This window comes from Molothrus ater, chromosome 27 (genome assembly GCF_012460135.2).
Source record: "Molothrus ater isolate BHLD 08-10-18 breed brown headed cowbird chromosome 27, BPBGC_Mater_1.1, whole genome shotgun sequence".
In the NCBI taxonomy this organism is placed as follows: Eukaryota; Metazoa; Chordata; class Aves; order Passeriformes; family Icteridae; genus Molothrus; species Molothrus ater.
The window spans coordinates 3,948,494-3,966,005 of NC_050504.2; the positions used below are offsets into that span (position 1 = coordinate 3,948,494).

Genomic DNA, 17,512 nt, shown 5'->3' on the forward strand with positions numbered 1-17,512 from the left:
CGCTCCCGCCCCTCAGCGCCAAGATGGCGGCGGCGTCACGGCGCCGGTAGCGGCGGCTATGGAGGGAGAGAGCGGCTCGCTGGGCCCCGGCGAGCGCTGGGCGCCGGTGGGCGCCGTGTCGGCGGAGGAGGACGAGGATGAGGAGGACGAAGAGGCGGCGGGTACCGGGGGAGATTCGGCGGAGTCGGTGCCGCGGCTGCGGGCCGAGCGGCGCCGTCTGCACGGGGCGCTGCTGGCGCTCGCCTCGCACTTCGCTCAGGTGCAGTTCCGGCTGCGGCAGGTGGCCCGGGCCGGCCCGGCCGAGCAGCAGCGCCTGCTCCGCGACCTCGAGGACTTCGCCTTCCGCGGCTGCCCCGCGCCGCTGCCGCACGGTCTCGGCGCCGCTCCGGTGAGTGCAGCCTTTGCTGGGCAGAGCGCCGGGGTCGGTGTGTGGGTTTAACCCCGCCTGAAGCGCATTAGCGGCGGCTGCGGTCCCGCTGCCGGGAGCGGCTCGGCGGCTGCGCTGCCCGCGGTGCTCGGGTTTGCACGGAGCTCGCAGGCGCTTGGGGACTCGGAGCCAGCTCGCAGGGATGTGCCTTAGAGCCCTGAGCGGTGTGTCACCGCTCCACGCCCTGCTACAGCACGGCTGACTCACAGGATCTGTGTGTGATGTGTACGTGTTATTTGGCCTCTTTCTTCCTGGATCCTGGCCTTGTGGGACGCGACGTGGGTGCAAGTGGTCTGGAGAGGTGCTTCTCCTCCCTTATAGATGAGGTGATGTAGCCGGTGCCTCTGCTTGGTGCTCACATTTCTCCCTCAGACTGGTTTGCAGTGCTGACTAGTGAAGTACATGAGCTGCAGGAGATACTCCTCACATCATAATCCTGTTCTCTGTGCCTTGGGTATGACAATAACCCTTCAATATTATTTACTGATAACTTTTTTCCAGGGTGAGCGAGAGAAGCAGGAGCAAATTGAGGTCCAGAAAGAGAAGCAGAGAGAGCTGATCCTGCAGCTCAAGACACAGCTGGATGACCTTGAGACCTTTGCTTACCAAGAGGGCAGCTATGATTCCCTGCCACAGTCTGTGGTTATGGAAAGACAACGGGTAAGGCTCAGATCCTCCTGCTGTATTTCCCAGCCTTTCTGAGTGTCTTCCATACTGCAGGCAATCATCAGTCTGTATTTCTCACCAGCTATATAGTGTCAGGAGTTTGTCTACACGTGTGAACCTGTCATGTGTCTTTTGCAGTTATTTCTGTGCAGTAAAGGTGTCCTGTTTCTGAGGGAACCTCTGGGAAAGGAGTTATTTTTTTCCTGAAGAATTTGAAGTTGTTCTAAACCCAGTGCTGCCCCTCCTTGTTCTGTGCAATCCCTCCAAAGTGCAAGTTTGCTCCAGCCCAGCACTCTGTGCCTCTATGTTAAACATGAATCATTACCCTTCAGAGCTGGATCAGCTTCTCCCCTCTTATTGATGTAAAAATTCATTTGATGTAAAAAATTATTTGAGAAAGCTCCCAGGCAGCAGTGCCACATGGTGAAATTGCATCGCTCCCTTGTCTTTTGCAGATGATTATAAATGAGTTGATAAAGAAGCTGGACATGGACTTGAGTGAAGATTTTGCAACGCTCTCTCCAGAGGAGCTGCGGCAGAGGGTGGATGCTGCCATAGCACAGATTGTGAATCCAGCCAGGGTGAAGGAGCAGCTGGTGGAACAGCTGAAGACCCAGATAAGGGACCTCGAAATGTTCATCAACTTCATTCAGGGTCAGTGAGTTTTTTAATGAGCAGACTGAACTCCTTTGGAATTCCCTGACGTAGTCATGAGGAGGAAAGTCACAGATGTCAGGAGATGCAGGAACAGCTTCTGGGTCACAGGAAAGTACAAATATCTCTAAACTGACAGCGAGTAAAAGTATTGATAGAGTGACAAAAGAGATTTAGAGGGGTCTGAGGAATGTTGACCTTAATACTTGGGATTTGCAGCTGAAATTCACAAATGTGAAATAATGATATGAAATCCTTTTTGTAGATGAAGTTGGAAGCTCTGGCAAGGCAGAAGATGGCCACTGTGACTGTGGAGGCTCCTACAAACCCAGCACCCGGCCTCCTGGGAACAGAGGTGAGCACTGCTGGGCTCAGCACTGTCAGCAAAGCTCCAGCTCCTCCCTGGAGCTTTGATGAGCACGAAGCAGTCGCTGTCTGCTTTTTCCTGGCAGCTGGTTTCTATGCTTTGGCACTCCCTCTGCTGAAAGCCTGTGTCCTGTTCCTTTACCCTCCTTCCATGGGATCCCCAGAGTAGTCACAGAGACTGAGCAAGTGGCATGGAGGGTGGGCTCAGTCCTCAGTGGGGATCAGGAAGAGACTGCAGATACTTAGTGCAAAACACACTCTAGTTTGTGCTCTTCAGGCTCTGAGCTCTGTGAGCAGGTACAGTGAGCTGAGAGGGATCCAGCATTTTTTAGAGTTTGAGACCTCCCTACTTATCCCTTGAACCAGCTGGAAGTACAGTAATACAGCATGAGGCATCTGCTGCTACTCAGAATGCTAACCTGAAGGGATTTTCAGATATTTGCACTCCCTTTGTGTGTATGAACAAGCAGAGTTGTTGACTCCCTAACGAGAATATGTTTTTCTCTTTTCTAACCCGGTCAGTGAACCCAGAAGATGCCAGAAGGATGCAAGAAACGGGCCTGCAGCTCATGCGCCGCGTGCTGGCCGTGCTGCAGATCTTTGCTGTCAGCCAGTTTGGCTGTGCCACGGGTCAGATCCCTCGCACCCTCTGGCAGAAGGACCAAGACAACCAGGACTTCTCCCCCTTAATAGAGAAACTGGAGTTGTCAGTGGAGCGGGTGAGGCAGCTAGCCCTGAAACACCAGCAGGCAGAGCACGTTATCTGCTCCTCTGAGCTGCAGGACGTTCCCCTGGGCGGCAGAGACGAGCTGACCCTGGCTGTGCGCAGGGAGCTGACCCTGGCCCTGCGGGACCTGCTGGCCCACGGGCTCTATGCCTCCTCCCCAGGCATGAGCCTGGTGCTGGCCCCCATCGCCTGCTTGATCCCCGCCTTCACTCCCTCACCGCAGACCATGCACCCCTGGGAACTCTTTGTCAAGTACTACAAGGCCAAGAACGGACGAGCCTTCGTGGAATCCCCGGCTCGCAAGCTGTCCCAGTCCTTCGCCTTGCCCGTGACGGGAGCAGTGGTGGCCACCCCCAAGCAGAGCCTGCTGGCAGCCATCCACACGGTGCTCACGGAGCACGGCCCCTTCAAGCGCAGCGCGGACTCGGAGCTGAAGGCGCTGGTGTGCATGGCGCTCAACGAGCAGCGCCTGGTCTCGTGGCTCAACCTCATCTGCAAGTCTGGAGCTCTGGTTCAGTCTCACTACCAGCCCTGGAGCTACATGGCCAACACCGGCTTCGAAAGTGCCCTCACCCTCCTCAGCCGCCTGAGCAACCTGAAGTTCAACCTCCCGGTTGACCTGGCTGTTCGGCAGCTGAAAAACATCAAAGATGCGTTTTGATGTGTTTTTATTGCCGTTCATCCATTTTTCCACTGGTAGGCAGCTGTTGGGCTCAAGAAGCCTGGCTTTTGTAAGACCAAGTTTGTCTCTTTGGTATTTGCTTTTAGGGAAATCTTAGGGTCCCGTGTTGTTGGCAGTGTGTTGTCTGCTGGAGGCCGCAGGTTGGGCAGCAGCACCTCACCCTGCCCACTCCCTGCTGCTCTCAGGCCAAACTGCCCTGCCCAGTGGCCACTGACAGTTCAGGGGTTGGGGACAGAGGCCTGGCCACAGGGACTGCCCGTGGGATGTGCAGTGACCCCTTTGTGGTTGTTTCTCGCAGTCTGCTCTACACCTTGCACACACAGGATCCCTCATGGAGGAGGGAGCTGGCAGGGTTTGAGGCACCTTGGGGGCTGTCTGACCTCCCCCGGTAGGAGAAGATGAGGGCCGGGCCAGAGGTGCTCGGGGGCTCCTCCAGCGGCTCTGCAGTCTGTGTCCCTTGGGCTGCAGGGGCGCTTTGTCCAACGGACCCAGCTCCTTGTTCCAGGCTTTTGTAGGGCATCAGCGCCGTCTGCTGTCCCTCGGGGTATAATAAATACCGCTGTACTACCTGTGAGCCGAGCTCGCTGCTGTCCCGTGTGCTCTGTCCGTTACCGGGCATGGGAGGGGGCGGGCGAGGCGGACACCGGCACCGCCGTGCCTAGGGGGACGGGGGAAGCGGACACGGCACCGCCGGGGCGGGGGTGGCTGAGGCGAACCCGGCACCGCCGGAGTGGGGATGGCTGAGGCGGACGCGGCACCGCCGGGGCCGGGGGGACGGGGGAAGCGGACACCGGCACCGCCGGAGTGGGGATGGCTGAGGCGGACACCGGCACCGCCGGTGGCTGAGGCGGGCACCGGGGGAATGGGGGAAGCGGACACCGGCACCGCCGGAGTGGGGATGGCTGAGGCGGACACCGGCACCGCCGTGCCTAGGGGGACGGGGGAAGCGGACACGGCACCGCGGGGGCGGGGGTGGCTGAGGCGAAGCCGGCACCGCCGGAGTGGGGATGGCTGAGGCGGACACGGCACCGCCGGGGCGGGGGTGGCTGAGGCGAACCCGGCACCGCCGGAGTGGGGATGGCTGAGGCGGACACGGCACCGCCGGGGCCGGGGGGACGGGGGAAGCGGACACCGGCACCGCCGGGACGGAGGTGGCTGAGGCGGGCACCGGGGGAATGGGGGAAGCGGACACGGCACCGCCGGGGCGGGGGTGGCTGAGGCGAAGCCGGCACCGCCGGAGTGGGGATGGCTGAGGCGGACACCGGCACCGCCGTGCCTAGGGGGACGGGGGAAGCGGACACCGGCACCGCCGGGACGGAGGTGGCTGAGGCGGGCACCGGGGGAATGGGGGAAGCGGACACGGCACCGCCGGAGTGGGGATGGCTGAGGCGGACACCGGCACCGCCGTGCCTAGGGGGACGGGGGAAGCGGACACCGGCACCGCCGGGGCGGGGGTGGCTGAGGCGAACCCGGCACCGCCGCTCGGTGCCGGCAGCAGCTCCCGGCGGCGCGGCGGAAGTGACGCGGGGTGTCCGGGTAAAACCCGGGCGCTGCCGTCCCTTTGCCTTCCGGCCCAGCGCCATCGCAGCGGAGCCTCGGTGAGAGCGGGCGGGCGCGGCATCCGCCGCCATCCGCGGGGGTGGCGGCCGGGGCGAGGGTGGCGGGCTCGGTCTGACTGCCGGCTGCTGTCTCCGCAGAGATGGGGAAGTTCATGAAGCCGGGCAAGGTGGTGCTGGTGCTGGCCGGCCGCTACTCGGGGCGTAAGGCCGTGATCGTGAAGGTGAGCGTGGGGCTGGGCCGGCGGGGCCGGGACGAGCGGGAGACCGGCGGGCGGCACGGGCATGGGTCCTGCGGGGCCCACGCGGCCGTGGCTCCTCGGTGCCACCTCCGGGACCGCGGCCCCTCGGTGCGATCGCCGCCGTGGCCCATTTGTTTCAGAACATTGACGATGGCACCTCGGACCGGCCGTACAGCCATGCCTTGGTGGCCGGCATCGACCGCTACCCGCGTAAGGTGACTGCTGCCATGGGCAAGAAAAAGATCGCTAAAAGGTCCAAGATCAAGTCCTTCGTGAAGGTTTACAACTACAACCACCTGATGCCCACCCGGTGAGTGCTGCTACCGGCTGCTTTCGTGGCTCTTGTGTTTTCTACTGAACACCGAGAGTTACCAGGGCTGTTGATGCCGTGGTTGAATGAATGTGAGGCTCAGGCTCTGCAAAAATGGAGCTGGGGTCTGAGGCTGAGTGGAAATATTAATCAGCTTTTGGGATGACACAGCTGGCTCTTATTTCAGCCACACTGATCTTCCCTTTGCTCAGAGGGTGTCAGGTGAGCAGTTTGAGACAGCTGTGGGGGTCTGGAGCTGGCAGAGCCATTTCTTACTGTACCTCAGCGCTGTCAGAGCAACTCCCAGGCACCACATGGAACAGAGCTGCATATCCTCAGAAAGGGTATGGCTCCTTTATAGGCTGAACTGAGACTGCTTTGATGGGTTGGTTATTCCTGAGCTGAGGAGACTTTAGGAGCTGTAACTCCTAAAGTAATTCTCCTATAATTCTGGACGTTAGAATGTGCTTGGTTTTCAGCCCTGTGCCAGGTACTCTGCTCCTTTTGAACTGTTCTGCTCTCTACCAGGTATTCTGTGGATATTCCCCTGGACAAAACAGTGGTCAACAAGGACGTGTTCAGGGATCCCGCTCTGAAACGCAAAGCAAGGCGTGAAGCCAAGGTGAAATTTGAGGAGAGGTGAGTTGGGAGTTCGTCTCTTCAGTGTTGTTTGTGCTATTACAGGTGTGAGGGGTCAGTGTCACTGTGCTGCAGTCTGTGCATTTCCAAGTTGGCACTTCCACCCTGGCTTCTTTGCAGGAGTGTTTGTTGAGCGTTTTCTTCTCACCTGTGTGTGTGTGCACCATCGTGCCAGCACCTGTGGGGCCTTTCAGGTGCCACAGGATGATCTGACAAGGTGCTGCCAGTTCATTCTCTCTCTTATCACTGGGCTGGGCGGGCCAGGGCAGTGCTGATGCTTTGTGTGGGAGTGCTTGTGTTCCTGCTCTTTCTTGATGGGTTTCTGTTCAGAAGCTCCTTCAGAGGAAGGAGCTGTGTGGCCTCAGTGGGACACAGTGTCTCAGGCAGCCCCTGAGCTGTTCTCCAAGGGCATCTCCCCCTGCCACACGAGGTGTCCAGTGGGATGGCCGTGTCCTGTGCTTGTACCTGTTGGGGTGGAAACTGCCACAGTACAGGTGTCTTTAAATTTGGAACCTGGCACTTCCTTCCCTTGGTATTTCAATATTTACAGTGGGTTTAGTTGTAGCCCAGACCATAGAGATGAGGTGAATTACCTCTGGGTGAATTAGGTGCTACATTCTGTCTGTCTGGGACAGCTCGGGTGCAGGTTTGGTGCTGTTACCTGCTGGTACACACCCTTTATTTAACCTGTGTGTTCTCTTTCAGGTACAAAACTGGCAAGAATAAGTGGTTCTTCCAGAAGCTGCGATTCTAAGGGTGTAACGAGGTTGCATCAATAAATGTTTATTAAAAACCATGACTTTTTTGTTATTTAACAAACAAGCAGTGGCCTTTGTGGTGGGATCATGCTGCTTGCTCTGTGTCTCTTTAGAGCTGGGGAGGGAGCCATTGCAGCCCAGGGGAGCAGGGTCTGGGTCGAGTTCTAAATCCAAGAGTGGGGCAGGAATGGACCAGTTAATATTTAGTAGCTGGTCCATTCAGAGTAGTTTATTTCTATATTTAGTAGCTGGTCCATTTGAAAGAGTTTATATTTAGTAGCTGGTGCGTTCAGAAGAGTTTATTCCTATATTTACTAGTTGGTCCTTTCGGAAGAGTTAATTCCTATATTTACTAGCTGGTCCTTTCGGAAGAGCTAATTTCCATATTTAGTAGCTGGTCCCTTCAGAGCAGTTTATTCCTATATTTAGCAGCTGGTCCGTTCCAGGCAGGCCCGGTGGGTGCTCGGAAGGCGAGTCAGGCGGGGCGGGGATGGAGGAAGAGGAGGAGATGATGAGGGACCGGGCGGGGCTGGGCGGGCCCGGCGTTCCGCCGCCCTCGGGCCGCGGCCGGGGCTGCGCTCGGAGGGGCCGGGGCGGGGCGAGGCGAGTTCGCGAAAACGAAAGCGAAAGGCGAGAACGGACCCGGGGTTCCCGGTAGCACGGGCCGAGCAGGGAGAGCGGTCTCGGTGAACAGGGCAGGGCTCTCTGAGGAACCGGGCATGGATTCGGACCAGGTGAGGAAGAGCCGAGCCACGGGGAGAGGCGGGCGGGGGTTGGCGCAGCGCGGCTGAGACCCCTCCTGTCTTTAGGACTCCTTCGTCCGGCTGCAGGACGAGAGCCTGCAGAGCCCCGAGCAGCTCCTGCACGAGATCGAGCTCTGCAAGGTGAGTCCGGATGCTCCCAGAGGGGTTGGGCGGCCGCGGCCCGACTGTGCGGGGTCCGCCCGCTCCGCCCTGGCCAGGAGGAGCTCGAGTCTTCTCTAGGACTCAGAGGCGGCAGAGAGGAGTAATCCCATGGAGGGGAGAGCCTGTTCTAGGGCACAGCCTGTGCCGGGGCTGGGTGGCTGCTGGGTCAGGGTCTTGCTGTCTGATGGTGCTTCTCGCAGGAGCTTTACAGTGCTCTGGAGAACGACTCTGCAAAGCTATACTCGGCCAAGGAAGCTGCAGAGCGAAGGACACAAGAGCTGAAGAAAGGAGAACTTCATAAAATTTTAGAGCAACAGCTGTCTTTAAATGGAGATGAAGAAAGAGCACACCAGGTCAGTGTTCAGTGGATGGCTTAGGTTTGGAAAGGTGGCAGGGGCTGCCTGATGCAGGTCACTGCTCTGAGATCACTTGCCTGGGATCTGGTGGAGGTTTCACGGGGAACACAAGGCCTGTGCTGAGAAGTGAGGCAGTGCTGCAGCGAGGGGAGGGCTGTCCTCAAAGGAGAGGAACCAGAGCTGCAGGCAGTGAAGAGCCAGAGAATGGGCTGGAGCTGTGTGCCCAGGAACAGTGCTGTGCTCAGAACAGAAATGGTGTTGCCTACTTCCCACTCTGTCCTAACTTCCTTCCTTCCTTCTAGGTTTTTGCAATAAAGGAGGAGAACACTAGACTGAAGATGGAGAAGCAAGTTCTGAAAAATAAACTGGAAGAATTGAAGAAGAGGGTCCTCTGGAATGATCCTGCGATGGTAACAGAGTGTGTGTGGGCACTTGGGTCTACTGGCAAGGGCACAAGCCTGGCTGGAGAAGCTGCAGGTGAATGCAGCTGGGCACTGTGTGATGACTGCAACAGCTCCTCTGCCAGGGCCAGGAGCTCTGGTCATGGCTTTGGGATTCCAGGCACAGCCAGACACTAGGAGAGACTCTGCTGAGGTTCTCCAGCAGTTTATTTGAGCCATGAGCTTATTTCTAGTCCATGGATTGGCAGGGACATGCCCTGTGCAGGGTCCAGTCTCCTCCACGTGCTGTCTCTACTTGTACCTAGATACTGTCTGCCCTGCCAGAAAAGAAAATGATCTTTAAGGGACTCCCAGCAAACAAGGAGGACATGAACAAGCTGATGCTCATCCCACTGGTCCACTCTCCTCTGCCAGGGGGCTCAGCTCTCATCACCTTTGAGGAGGCAGAGGGTAAGTGTGAGAAGAGCACTGCTCTGGCCAGGTCTCCTCAATCATTTTGGGGCCTGCCCTGTGTCCCCTCCCTGTGCCAGAGTTTGGTGCTCCCCCTCTCCCTGCCTTGTGTGGGGCTGTGCTCCCTCCCCAGCATCTTTGCTGTGCCGTGTCCTGTCCTGGAAAGCGCTGGGCAGTCACTCCCCAGTGCTGGGGGCTCTCCCTCCCCACAGTGGCCCAGAGGATCATAGAGAAGAAGGAGCACATAGTGGAGCTGAGCTGTGGGCAGCTGGAGGAGCTTGACCAGTGCAGAGTGAAAGTGCAGGCAGTGCCCGTGGACATCCTGCTGCCATCTGCCCTGGAGGTAGGGCCTGTGGGTCCCCATGCCATGGGGTGCCCTGGGCACGCTGCTTCCCCTGTCTGAGCCTGCCTCAACCAGGGCACTGCTCCCCTGAGCTCTGGGGCCAGTCCTGCCCTGGCACTGACTGGCTGGTGCCACCCACAGATCAGGCTGACTCAGAGCAGCAGGAGCATCCTTGTGTCTGACTTGCCCAGCCTGAACATCCCCAAGGAGGCACTGCTGGACAAGCTGGAGCTCTTCTTCAGCAAGACAAAGAATGGGGGCAGCGAGGTGGAGAGCAGAAGGTTCCTGGAGGACTCTCAGGAGGTGGTGCTGACCTTCACACGGGATGGAGGTGCGTGGGGTGTGCTGAGCCTGGGTGGCTGGCAAGGGTGGAGCAGCCCAACCTGCTCTGGGGGGAAATCTGAGAGCAGAGGAAGCTGTCTTTGAGGAACAGGGAAGATACAGTGAGCCCCAGGCTGTCCTGCCTCCCCCGAAACTGTGCTGGTGTGGGTGAGCTGAGCAATGAGCTGGTGGGCAGTGTCAGCCTTGGTGCCTATGCAGGGACAGAACTTCCCCTGGAGCTGACCTGGGCAGCTCATGGCTTTTCTCTCCCTATGCAGTGGCAGAGCCGCTAATTGAAAGAGGACATATCCAGGTGCCCATTGGGAAAGGGAAATACAAAATCAAGGTATCACCATGCATGAGTGGAGACATCTCTAACCTGCAGGTAAGGGCTGCAAGCAGCACCTCCCAGCCTGTGTGGAGGCAGCACAGCTGGGGGGGCTCCTGAAGCCCCTCTCCCCGCACTGCTCTGCACTCACGCCCTGCTCTGCCCAGCTCCAGCCCTCCCGCTGCCCCAGGACCGTCCTGCTCCTGGGCATCCCCGATGTGCTGAGCGTGGAGTCCATGAGAGACGCCCTGGAGATCCACTTCCAGAAGGCCAGCCGCGGCGGCGGCGAGGTGGATGCGCTCGCCTACGTCCCCGCGGGGCGGACAGGGGTGGCCGTGTTCGTGGAGGACACTACGGGCTAGTCCTGGCCAGATACGGGCCAGTCCTGGCTCAGCCTGAAGCTGAGGAGCTCCGTGCGTCCGTTGACCCGCGCGCACGGGAGAAATTAAAAAGTGTCTGTTGGAAGCAACCACCGTGTCTGTTATGTTGGGGCCGGGCGTTGCCTGCAGGGCCGGGGCGAGGCTGAACCCACTCCCGGCCGTGCTCTGAGGGGCCCGGGCGAGGCTGAGCCGCTTCCCGTCCGTGCTCTGAGGGGCCGGGGCGAAGCTGAACCCACTCCCGTCCGTGCTCTGAGGGGCCGGGGCGAGGCTGAGCCGCTTCCCGGCCGTGCTCTGAGGGGCCGGGGCGAGGCTGAACCCACTCCCGGCCGTGCTCTGAGGGGTCGGGCCGCGCCCTCCCGCGGGCCCAGGGCGGAGCGGCCCCGCTTTCGCTTTCGTTTCCTCGCGGGGGCGGGGTTGCGGCGGTGGCCGGAGCGGTGGGAGCGGGCGGCGAGGCCCCGGTGAGGCGAGGCCCTGGCAACCGCCGCCGCGGGCATGGCGGGCCGCACGGTGCGGGTGCAGGGCTTCCCCGCCGAGCTGCCTCCCGACAGGGCGGCCGACAAGCTGACCATTCACTTCCTGCGCTCCCGCAACGGCGGCGGCGACATTGCCAACGTCCGGGTGCTGCCCGGCTCCCTGCCCTGCGCCCTCATCACCTTCGAGGCGCCGGAAGGTAACGCCCGCGGGACCCTCGGGGACCTGGCCTGCCCCACCATCCCCAGCTCCCCTCTTCCCTGTCCCATTATCCCCAGCCTCTCTGTGCCCTGTCCCACCATCCCCAGCCCCTCTGTGCCCTGCCCCACCATCCCCAGCCTCTCTGTGCCCTGCCCCACCATCCCCAGCCTCTCTGTGCCCTGCCCCACCATCCCCAGCTCCCCTCTTCCCTGCCCCACCATCCCCAGCTCCCCTCTGCCCTGCCCCACCATCCCCAGCCTCTCTGTGCCCTGTCCCACCATCCTCAGCCTCACTTGTCCCTGTCCTGCTGCCCCCTGTCCCACCATCCCCAATCCTGACATTGCCTTGCCCACCTTCCCCTGTCCCATCATTCTCTGTCTTACTGCCCAGTCCTGCTGTCCCCAGCCCCACCATCCCCTGTCCCAGTGTCCCCCACCCCACTGCTGTCCCTTGGCTGGGCTGACAGAGGTCTGGGTGGTTTTTCCCACCAGTGGCCCAGAGGATCCTGCAGGTGAAGAACCACGTGCTGGCAATTGGGAAGACACAATACCCGCTGGAGGTGACGCCCCACGCTTCAGAGCTGAGCCCCAATGAGGTACTGAGGGTTTGTAGTAGCCCCAGCTGCTCCCACACAGACTCTGTGCCTGGCAGACAGCTTGAGAAGGGAGACCTCACTCTCTCCTTTTGTCTTAATTACACTTAAATCCATCCTCATTCATATTCAAATGAAGATTTTTTTTTCCCTGTGCTAATAGCAGAGGGACAGGCAGGCAGGCTGTGCTCTCAGTCATCTGGCATTTGTGCCTGTCAAATGGAGGGTAGTCAGGCAGGAAGAGAACAGGCACTTTTCCCCAGTCCATCTGGTGCCACACAGGGGATCCTGTTAATGCTTCTGCCGTGTCATCAGCTGGATTCACAGTGTATTGTTCCTCTTTCCTTCTCAGGAAAGCTTAGCATACAGACCTGCTGGTGTCTAGGGAGCACTGGAGTGTTCTTGCCTCTTCCTGCAGTCTCAAGAGACCGTGGCAGTAGCCATGTCTCCTGTTTTCATGTCTGAGCCCCAAAAACAGGGGCAAGGGAATTAGCCTGGCCTTGCAGACCTTTTTGCAAGCCTGTGGTGCCAAAACTGCCTGAAAATCTGGAGATGAAGCTCTGTAAAGGCAAGAGAGCAACTGCATTTCAGATGCAGAAACAATAGTGGATATCTTGGGTTTGGGCTTTTTGAAGAGCTCCCAGTGTGTAGAAATGTGGCCCTATCTCTGTGCAATTTCCCCCTCTGATCCCTTGTTTGCAGAAAGCTTGTGACAAGTGCACAAGGTCAAGGGGTTGCTTAGTCTGGGTCTTTTGATCCTGTCTGTGTCAGGGTCCATCTCTCTTGAAAGCAGGATGCTGAGGGAGAGAGGTGGAAGAGTGTGTCACAGTAATGCAGGGGCCACTTGCCTTCTGTGCCTTTGAAAGGGGTTGGTTTTGGTCCTTGCTCTCTCACTCCCTTGCTATCTACTTGCAGATCTTCATACACGTGAGCATGACAATTGACTATAGCAGGCTGCCCACGGGCAAAACCCTCCTGAAGGACTTGCACAAAGAGTACAGCAATATACACTTCAGCTTTGACTCCAAGCATATGCAGTGCATAGTCCAGGGCCCATTCACTGAGCTGCAGACCTTCAGCAGAGACCTCCTGGGCAACCTGAACCTCAAGAACCAAGCCACCGGCCAGATCCTCCTGCCAGCTTCCAGCTGTGGGGCCAAAGAGATGGGAATGCCTGATCAGCAGCAAGTGCCTGACTCCACTGAGTCAGCACAAGAGGCAGCAAAGCTGCCAGATTGTGACCAGGTGCAGGAAATGGCAGCTAAAGTCCCTTCACCTCAGAGCCCAGTGGGTGAGGAAGCTGTGGAACTTTTGGGGAAGCTGGAGGACTTTTCCCTCGTCATGGACTCGGACATTTACTTGTACATGCAGAGGTTCTGTGCTGCTGAGTACCAGGGTGTGCTGCACCAACATCACGTGGATGTGGTGGATGCCAGTGGCGATGGCATTGCTGTGTTGTACCTCCAGCCATCTGGAGGAGTGTCTGGGGACAGAGATGCCTTGAGACAGGCCCAGCTGGCCCTGCAGCAGCTCTACCAGCAGCTGGAGGCGAGCCTGCGCAAGGAGAAGATTGCTAAGAAAGGGCTGGGAATGGACAGCCAGGCACTCAGGGCTCTGACACGTGAGCTGCAGGAGCTGTATCCCCAGCTGCTCTGCCATGAGGATGTGAAGCAGCTTTATCTTGTTGGAAACCTTGTTGATGTGTGCAAGGCCAAGCAGTTCCTCGATGATTCTGTCACCAGGAGAGGTGCTGCACACATGGTTGACACGCTGAGCAGCTCCCAGCCCTCTGGCACCACAGAGGCTGCACCACTCCTGGGCAAACCTCCTGTGCATCCTTCAGCCACAAGACTTAGCCCAAGCAAGCAGGAGCAGAAAGGTGAGTTCAAGCTAGCTGCCAACTTCAGCACCCCGAAAGCTGACAGGTCTCAGGCTGGCCAGGACCTCTTGGTGAATCAGGACTCTCCACCAGTGGGACATGTGCAGCTTTCTGGGAAACATTCATCAGAGACACATGCTCCTGGTCAGAGTGGCCCAAGGGCACTGAGCCAGCAGTATCAGCCTTCCACCCCTATGACAGATAAAGTTGTGGGGTCAGCACGGCCTTCCACCCCTATGACAGATAAAGTTGTGGGGTCAGCACGGCCTTCCACCCCTATGACAGATAAAGTTGTGGGGTCAGCAGCAGAGCCTCAGCAGAATGACCCCAGAGAAGGGGGCCATGTGGAAGGAGGTGCCAGACTCACAGGAGAAAAGGTGGTGGTGCCTGTTGCAGGCAAAGAAAGCAGCACTTGTCAGCATCCTGAGGACTCCAAAGGCTCAGGTCCCTTTGGGTACCACTCCCTTGCTGGCATCTACAGCAAATGTGATGTGACATGGACCTCTTTTGCTTCAGGCTGCAAACCCTCTCCATCCAGCCCTGTGCTGAGACGGTCCAACAGCTTCTCCCTGTCGAGGTCAAAGGAAAGCAGCAACTCTGGAGACATCAGCAGGGTGAGTGAGGAGATGAGCCTGGACACTCTGCAGTGGTTTTACCTGAAAGATGTCTGCCGTGCTGCTATTGATGAGCTGTGCAGGGCTGGAGGGGTGCACATCTCAGAGCGCCACGCTGGGGACTGCACGGTGCTGATGCTGCAGGCAGAAGACAGGAGAAAGCTGCTCCAGGCTAAATGGACGTTGGAAGATCTTGTGCAGAAGTGCCCTGACTTGGTGTGTCAGAGTGTGAGCTACTCAGAGCTTGCTGTCAGTGGTCCAGATGACAGTGACCTGAATGAACTGTGCAGCCTCTTGCGAGGAAAATCCTTCCAGGTTGGACTCAGCAAAGATAAGTACATGCTCTACCTTGCCTGCCCCAAGGAGATGCTGCCAGGAATGAATGAGGCCTTCCACATGTTTTCCTCCAGGAGGCTCTGTGCCACGAAGTCTTCATCCCTGTCTCCTAGACCAGAGAGGACAGGGAATTTGAGTCTCATCCAGCCAAGCAGAAGCCAGGACCCAGTGCTGGATGTAGCCTTTCCTGGCAGCCTGAATTCCCCACATCACCTGAACACCATCGATAAAATGGACTCTCCAAGTGTGCTCAGGGCTTCCTGGGTGCCAGAGGCTGAGGAAAAGGGGTCCCCCAGTCCTTGGAGGTACCAGCAGGCTTGGGGGCAGGAGGAGGCCAGGGGCTATGTTGACTCTTGGGCTGGGAGACAAGGAAGCAGCCTTCTGAACCTTGGGACAGTGAATAAGCCAAGCCCTCCTGGCCTGAGGGAGTTCCAGGAACAGCGGAAGACAAAACTGACCCTGGGGGAGCCTGACAGCCCCCGGCTAAAACAAGTCTTGCCAGACAGATTCCAGTTTGCAAGAGACAAGAGCAGAGGAGGCCACAATGAAGCAATAGGACAGCAGCACTGTCCAGTCCGTGCAGCTGATGAAACTCCTCACTCTCTGCCCACCTGGCTACCCAGGGCTGTGGCTGCTGAGCCACCACCAGCTGTGGCCCAACAGGCACCTGCAGCAGAGCCCACAGATCAGGGAAGGGCCCAGCTCCCAGGGGGCAGGAGCAATGAGCAGGAGGAGCCTGAGCTCCCATCACAGCAGCAAAGAGACCCCAGCCTTGGACAGGAAAGCAGCAGCATCCCTCTGGAGCAGGGTGATGCTTGCCAGGGCTGCTGTGGTCACGCCTTGTGCAGTACATGTTTTGCAGCAGACAGTATGCAGCCAGCTTGCTGTGACTCCTCCTCAGATATCCCAAGCTGCAATATCCTGGGGACACTGAAGATCTCTTCCCTGCCTCAGAGCCTGCCTGGATTCTATCCGCACCCAACATTGCAGCTTACTTACAACATCCCTGATGGAGTGCAGAGGGTAGGTACCACCACAGAGCTTCCCCATCCCACTGCAGCCCACACAGGGGGGGCTGTCAGGGCGGTTGGGAGGGGAAAAGAGCAGCCACAGCTCCCTGCCCCACAGGCAAAGCAGCAGAGGTGTTAACCTATGAAAAGCAAAAAAGCTCCACAGCAGGTTTTGGAGCAACTTGCTGCTTTTCAAAAGCACGTGTGACCTCTGGTTTTAGTTGACAGTGACTGTCAATCAGCCCATGGGGGTTATGGTCATGAGTGTAGTTTTCAAGCTAGACAAACCTTAGAAATCCCCTTAGAGGCCAAGCACTGCAGCCATTGTTTAAAATGTCTTATTCCTGTTCTAAGGCTGGGAACCCTCGCCCAGGACACCCTTACAAAGGGGGGAATTTTTGTGCCTTCCTGCCTGAAAACACAGAAGGGGTGAAGATAGCAAAGCTGCTGAAGAGAGCATTTGAATGTGAGCTGACATTCCAGATCAAGTCCTGCAATGGAGAGGAAAGAGTCACATGGGGCCCTATCCCCCACAAAACCTCCTGGGATGGAGGCAAAGCCAGGTATGGAGCTCATCCCAAGCTTCTGGGTATGGTTGTGGGTTTTTTAGCAATGGGAGGAGGAGAACCAGGGGCTCCAGCTCAACAAATCCTGGTAGGGATGGCTCTTCCACCCTTCCACAGTGGCAGAGTTGGTGCTTCCCTTTGCTTCAGCTTGCAGGGCAGCTGTGGCATGGCAGACCAGCCCTGGCCCTCTCCAGCTGGAGCAAAAGCCCTTGCCCATCCCACATCCATAAGTGGTGTGGAAACCTGTAATTCCCCATGGACAAGAACTGTGGGCTCTGTTCACTTAGAGCCTTTCCCATGCCTGTGCTGGGTACAAGCTGTGCCTGCAGGACATCCCAGGGCCAGGACTTCCCCTCTCAGCCCCTCTGAAAGGGTGGGGCAAAAATAAAGGGCTGCTTCCCACTGTGGTTTTGGCACAGCAGGATTTACAGTGCTTCCTCTCTGCCCCACAGGAATGGCTACCCAGATGCCCAGTACCTCTACGAGGTTGGCACAGTCCTCAATATACTGGGCCTTGTGTGATTCTCCCACAGCCACAGCCTGTGGCTTCCTTTCACCTTCTTTTCCTGCTGAGAACACTGCAGCTTAACAGAGACAGCTCAGGAAGAAGCAGGTGTTTGTTGGAAGAGTTCCTGCTTTCCCCACACGTAGCCAGAACTCTGCCCTTTAGCAAAGAGCAGCCCCTCTGTCCCTGGCCCACGCAGCCTCAGCATGGATCAGTGCTTCCCAGAAAATCCAGCTCCTCTTGGATGCATGTCCTGAAATCACAGAGCTGATTGCAGCCTGAGCCCTGTTTGGCTTCCAGCAGCTGACACAAACCTGGGCAGGAGTCTGCACCTTGTCCAGCCCCAGCTTCTGGAAGTCTCTTCCAGCTCCTGCCACTACAGAGGCTCCAGCTCAGCTGCTGCCAGAGCTGGGGTTGGAGATGAGCTGTCCTTAGTGGCAGCTCTCAGCCCCCAGCCCCTGCTCTGAGAACATTAACAGCTTTCAGCACCCACAGCAGCTGCCTCCTCCCAGGGACAGTCTCCATGCTGACAAATAAACAGGATTTATTCTCATGTTTGGTGGTGGCTGTTCATGCCTTGTCTTACCCTCAGCCCAGGCGCCCACTTCAGTCCCACCTGGCTACTGACACACCCAGATACGAAGTGCAGAGCCCAGCTAAAAGCTTCACAAACAAAAATCACCATGGCTGCCCTCAGGATGAGTGTCAGGAACAATATTCAAGCCAGCAATTAACAGTGGGCCCTGAGAGCAGAGGCATCTCCTCCTGCTGGGAGCATTACACTTTGTCACCTGAATCTGCTGTGGGCAGAGGGTTCACGACAATGG

The 17,512-nt window shown here is 58.0% G+C and overlaps 4 protein-coding genes across 4 annotated transcripts; all 4 read left to right on the plus strand.

The window, feature by feature from the left end:
• Positions 1-17: 17 nt before the first annotated feature.
• Positions 18-4,101, plus strand: RUNDC1 (RUN domain containing 1). The gene is made up of 5 exons (XM_036399027.1): positions 18-388; positions 929-1,087; positions 1,549-1,747; positions 2,013-2,102; positions 2,636-4,101. The coding sequence occupies exons 1-5, from the start codon at positions 59-61 to the stop codon at positions 3,499-3,501; spliced, it is 1,644 nt and encodes a 547-aa protein (XP_036254920.1). The 5' UTR covers positions 18-58; the 3' UTR covers positions 3,502-4,101.
• A 935-nt stretch (positions 4,102-5,036) lies between these two features.
• Positions 5,037-7,065, plus strand: RPL27 (ribosomal protein L27). Its single transcript, XM_036399079.1, has 5 exons — positions 5,037-5,120; positions 5,220-5,302; positions 5,461-5,630; positions 6,159-6,269; positions 6,975-7,065. The coding sequence occupies exons 2-5, from the start codon at positions 5,222-5,224 to the stop codon at positions 7,021-7,023; spliced, it is 411 nt and encodes a 136-aa protein (XP_036254972.1). The 5' UTR covers positions 5,037-5,120; positions 5,220-5,221; the 3' UTR covers positions 7,024-7,065.
• A 567-nt stretch (positions 7,066-7,632) lies between these two features.
• IFI35 (interferon induced protein 35) lies at positions 7,633-10,600 on the plus strand. The gene is made up of 9 exons (XM_036399058.2): positions 7,633-7,761; positions 7,837-7,911; positions 8,133-8,285; positions 8,591-8,698; positions 8,995-9,139; positions 9,352-9,482; positions 9,624-9,813; positions 10,082-10,188; positions 10,299-10,600. Exons 1-9 carry the CDS (start codon positions 7,747-7,749, stop codon positions 10,491-10,493), a joined length of 1,119 nt encoding a protein of 372 aa, XP_036254951.1. The 5' UTR covers positions 7,633-7,746; the 3' UTR covers positions 10,494-10,600.
• Positions 10,601-11,003: 403 nt separating this feature from the next.
• On the plus strand, positions 11,004-17,259 carry LOC118696512 (uncharacterized). The gene is made up of 6 exons (XM_036398667.2): positions 11,004-11,181; positions 11,675-11,778; positions 12,691-13,654; positions 14,171-15,627; positions 15,969-16,177; positions 16,633-17,259. The coding sequence occupies exons 1-6, from the start codon at positions 11,004-11,006 to the stop codon at positions 16,700-16,702; spliced, it is 2,982 nt and encodes a 993-aa protein (XP_036254560.1). The 3' UTR covers positions 16,703-17,259.
• Positions 17,260-17,512: the final 253 nt, after the last annotated feature.

Coding starts and splice junctions, on each gene's coding strand:
- IFI35 (XM_036399058.2), top strand. Junction 8,699..8,994: donor TCTGGAATGATCCTGCGATG/GTAACAGAGTGT, acceptor ACTTGTACCTAG/ATACTGTCTGCCCTGCCAGA. Junction 9,814..10,081: donor GACCTTCACACGGGATGGAG/GTGCGTGGGGTG, acceptor CTCCCTATGCAG/TGGCAGAGCCGCTAATTGAA.
- RUNDC1 (XM_036399027.1), top strand. CDS start 59: ATGGAGGGAGAGAGCGGCTCGCTGGGCCCCGGCGAGCGCTGGGCGCCG. Junction 1,088..1,548: donor TGGTTATGGAAAGACAACGG/GTAAGGCTCAGA, acceptor TGTCTTTTGCAG/ATGATTATAAATGAGTTGAT. Junction 1,748..2,012: donor GTTCATCAACTTCATTCAGG/GTCAGTGAGTTT, acceptor TCCTTTTTGTAG/ATGAAGTTGGAAGCTCTGGC.
- RPL27 (XM_036399079.1), top strand. CDS start 5,222: ATGGGGAAGTTCATGAAGCCGGGCAAGGTGGTGCTGGTGCTGGCCGGC. Junction 5,303..5,460: donor GTAAGGCCGTGATCGTGAAG/GTGAGCGTGGGG, acceptor CATTTGTTTCAG/AACATTGACGATGGCACCTC. Junction 5,631..6,158: donor AACCACCTGATGCCCACCCG/GTGAGTGCTGCT, acceptor GCTCTCTACCAG/GTATTCTGTGGATATTCCCC.
- LOC118696512 (XM_036398667.2), top strand. CDS start 11,004: ATGGCGGGCCGCACGGTGCGGGTGCAGGGCTTCCCCGCCGAGCTGCCT. Junction 11,779..12,690: donor CAGAGCTGAGCCCCAATGAG/GTACTGAGGGTT, acceptor ATCTACTTGCAG/ATCTTCATACACGTGAGCAT. Junction 13,655..14,170: donor AAGCAAGCAGGAGCAGAAAG/GTGAGTTCAAGC, acceptor CTTTTGCTTCAG/GCTGCAAACCCTCTCCATCC.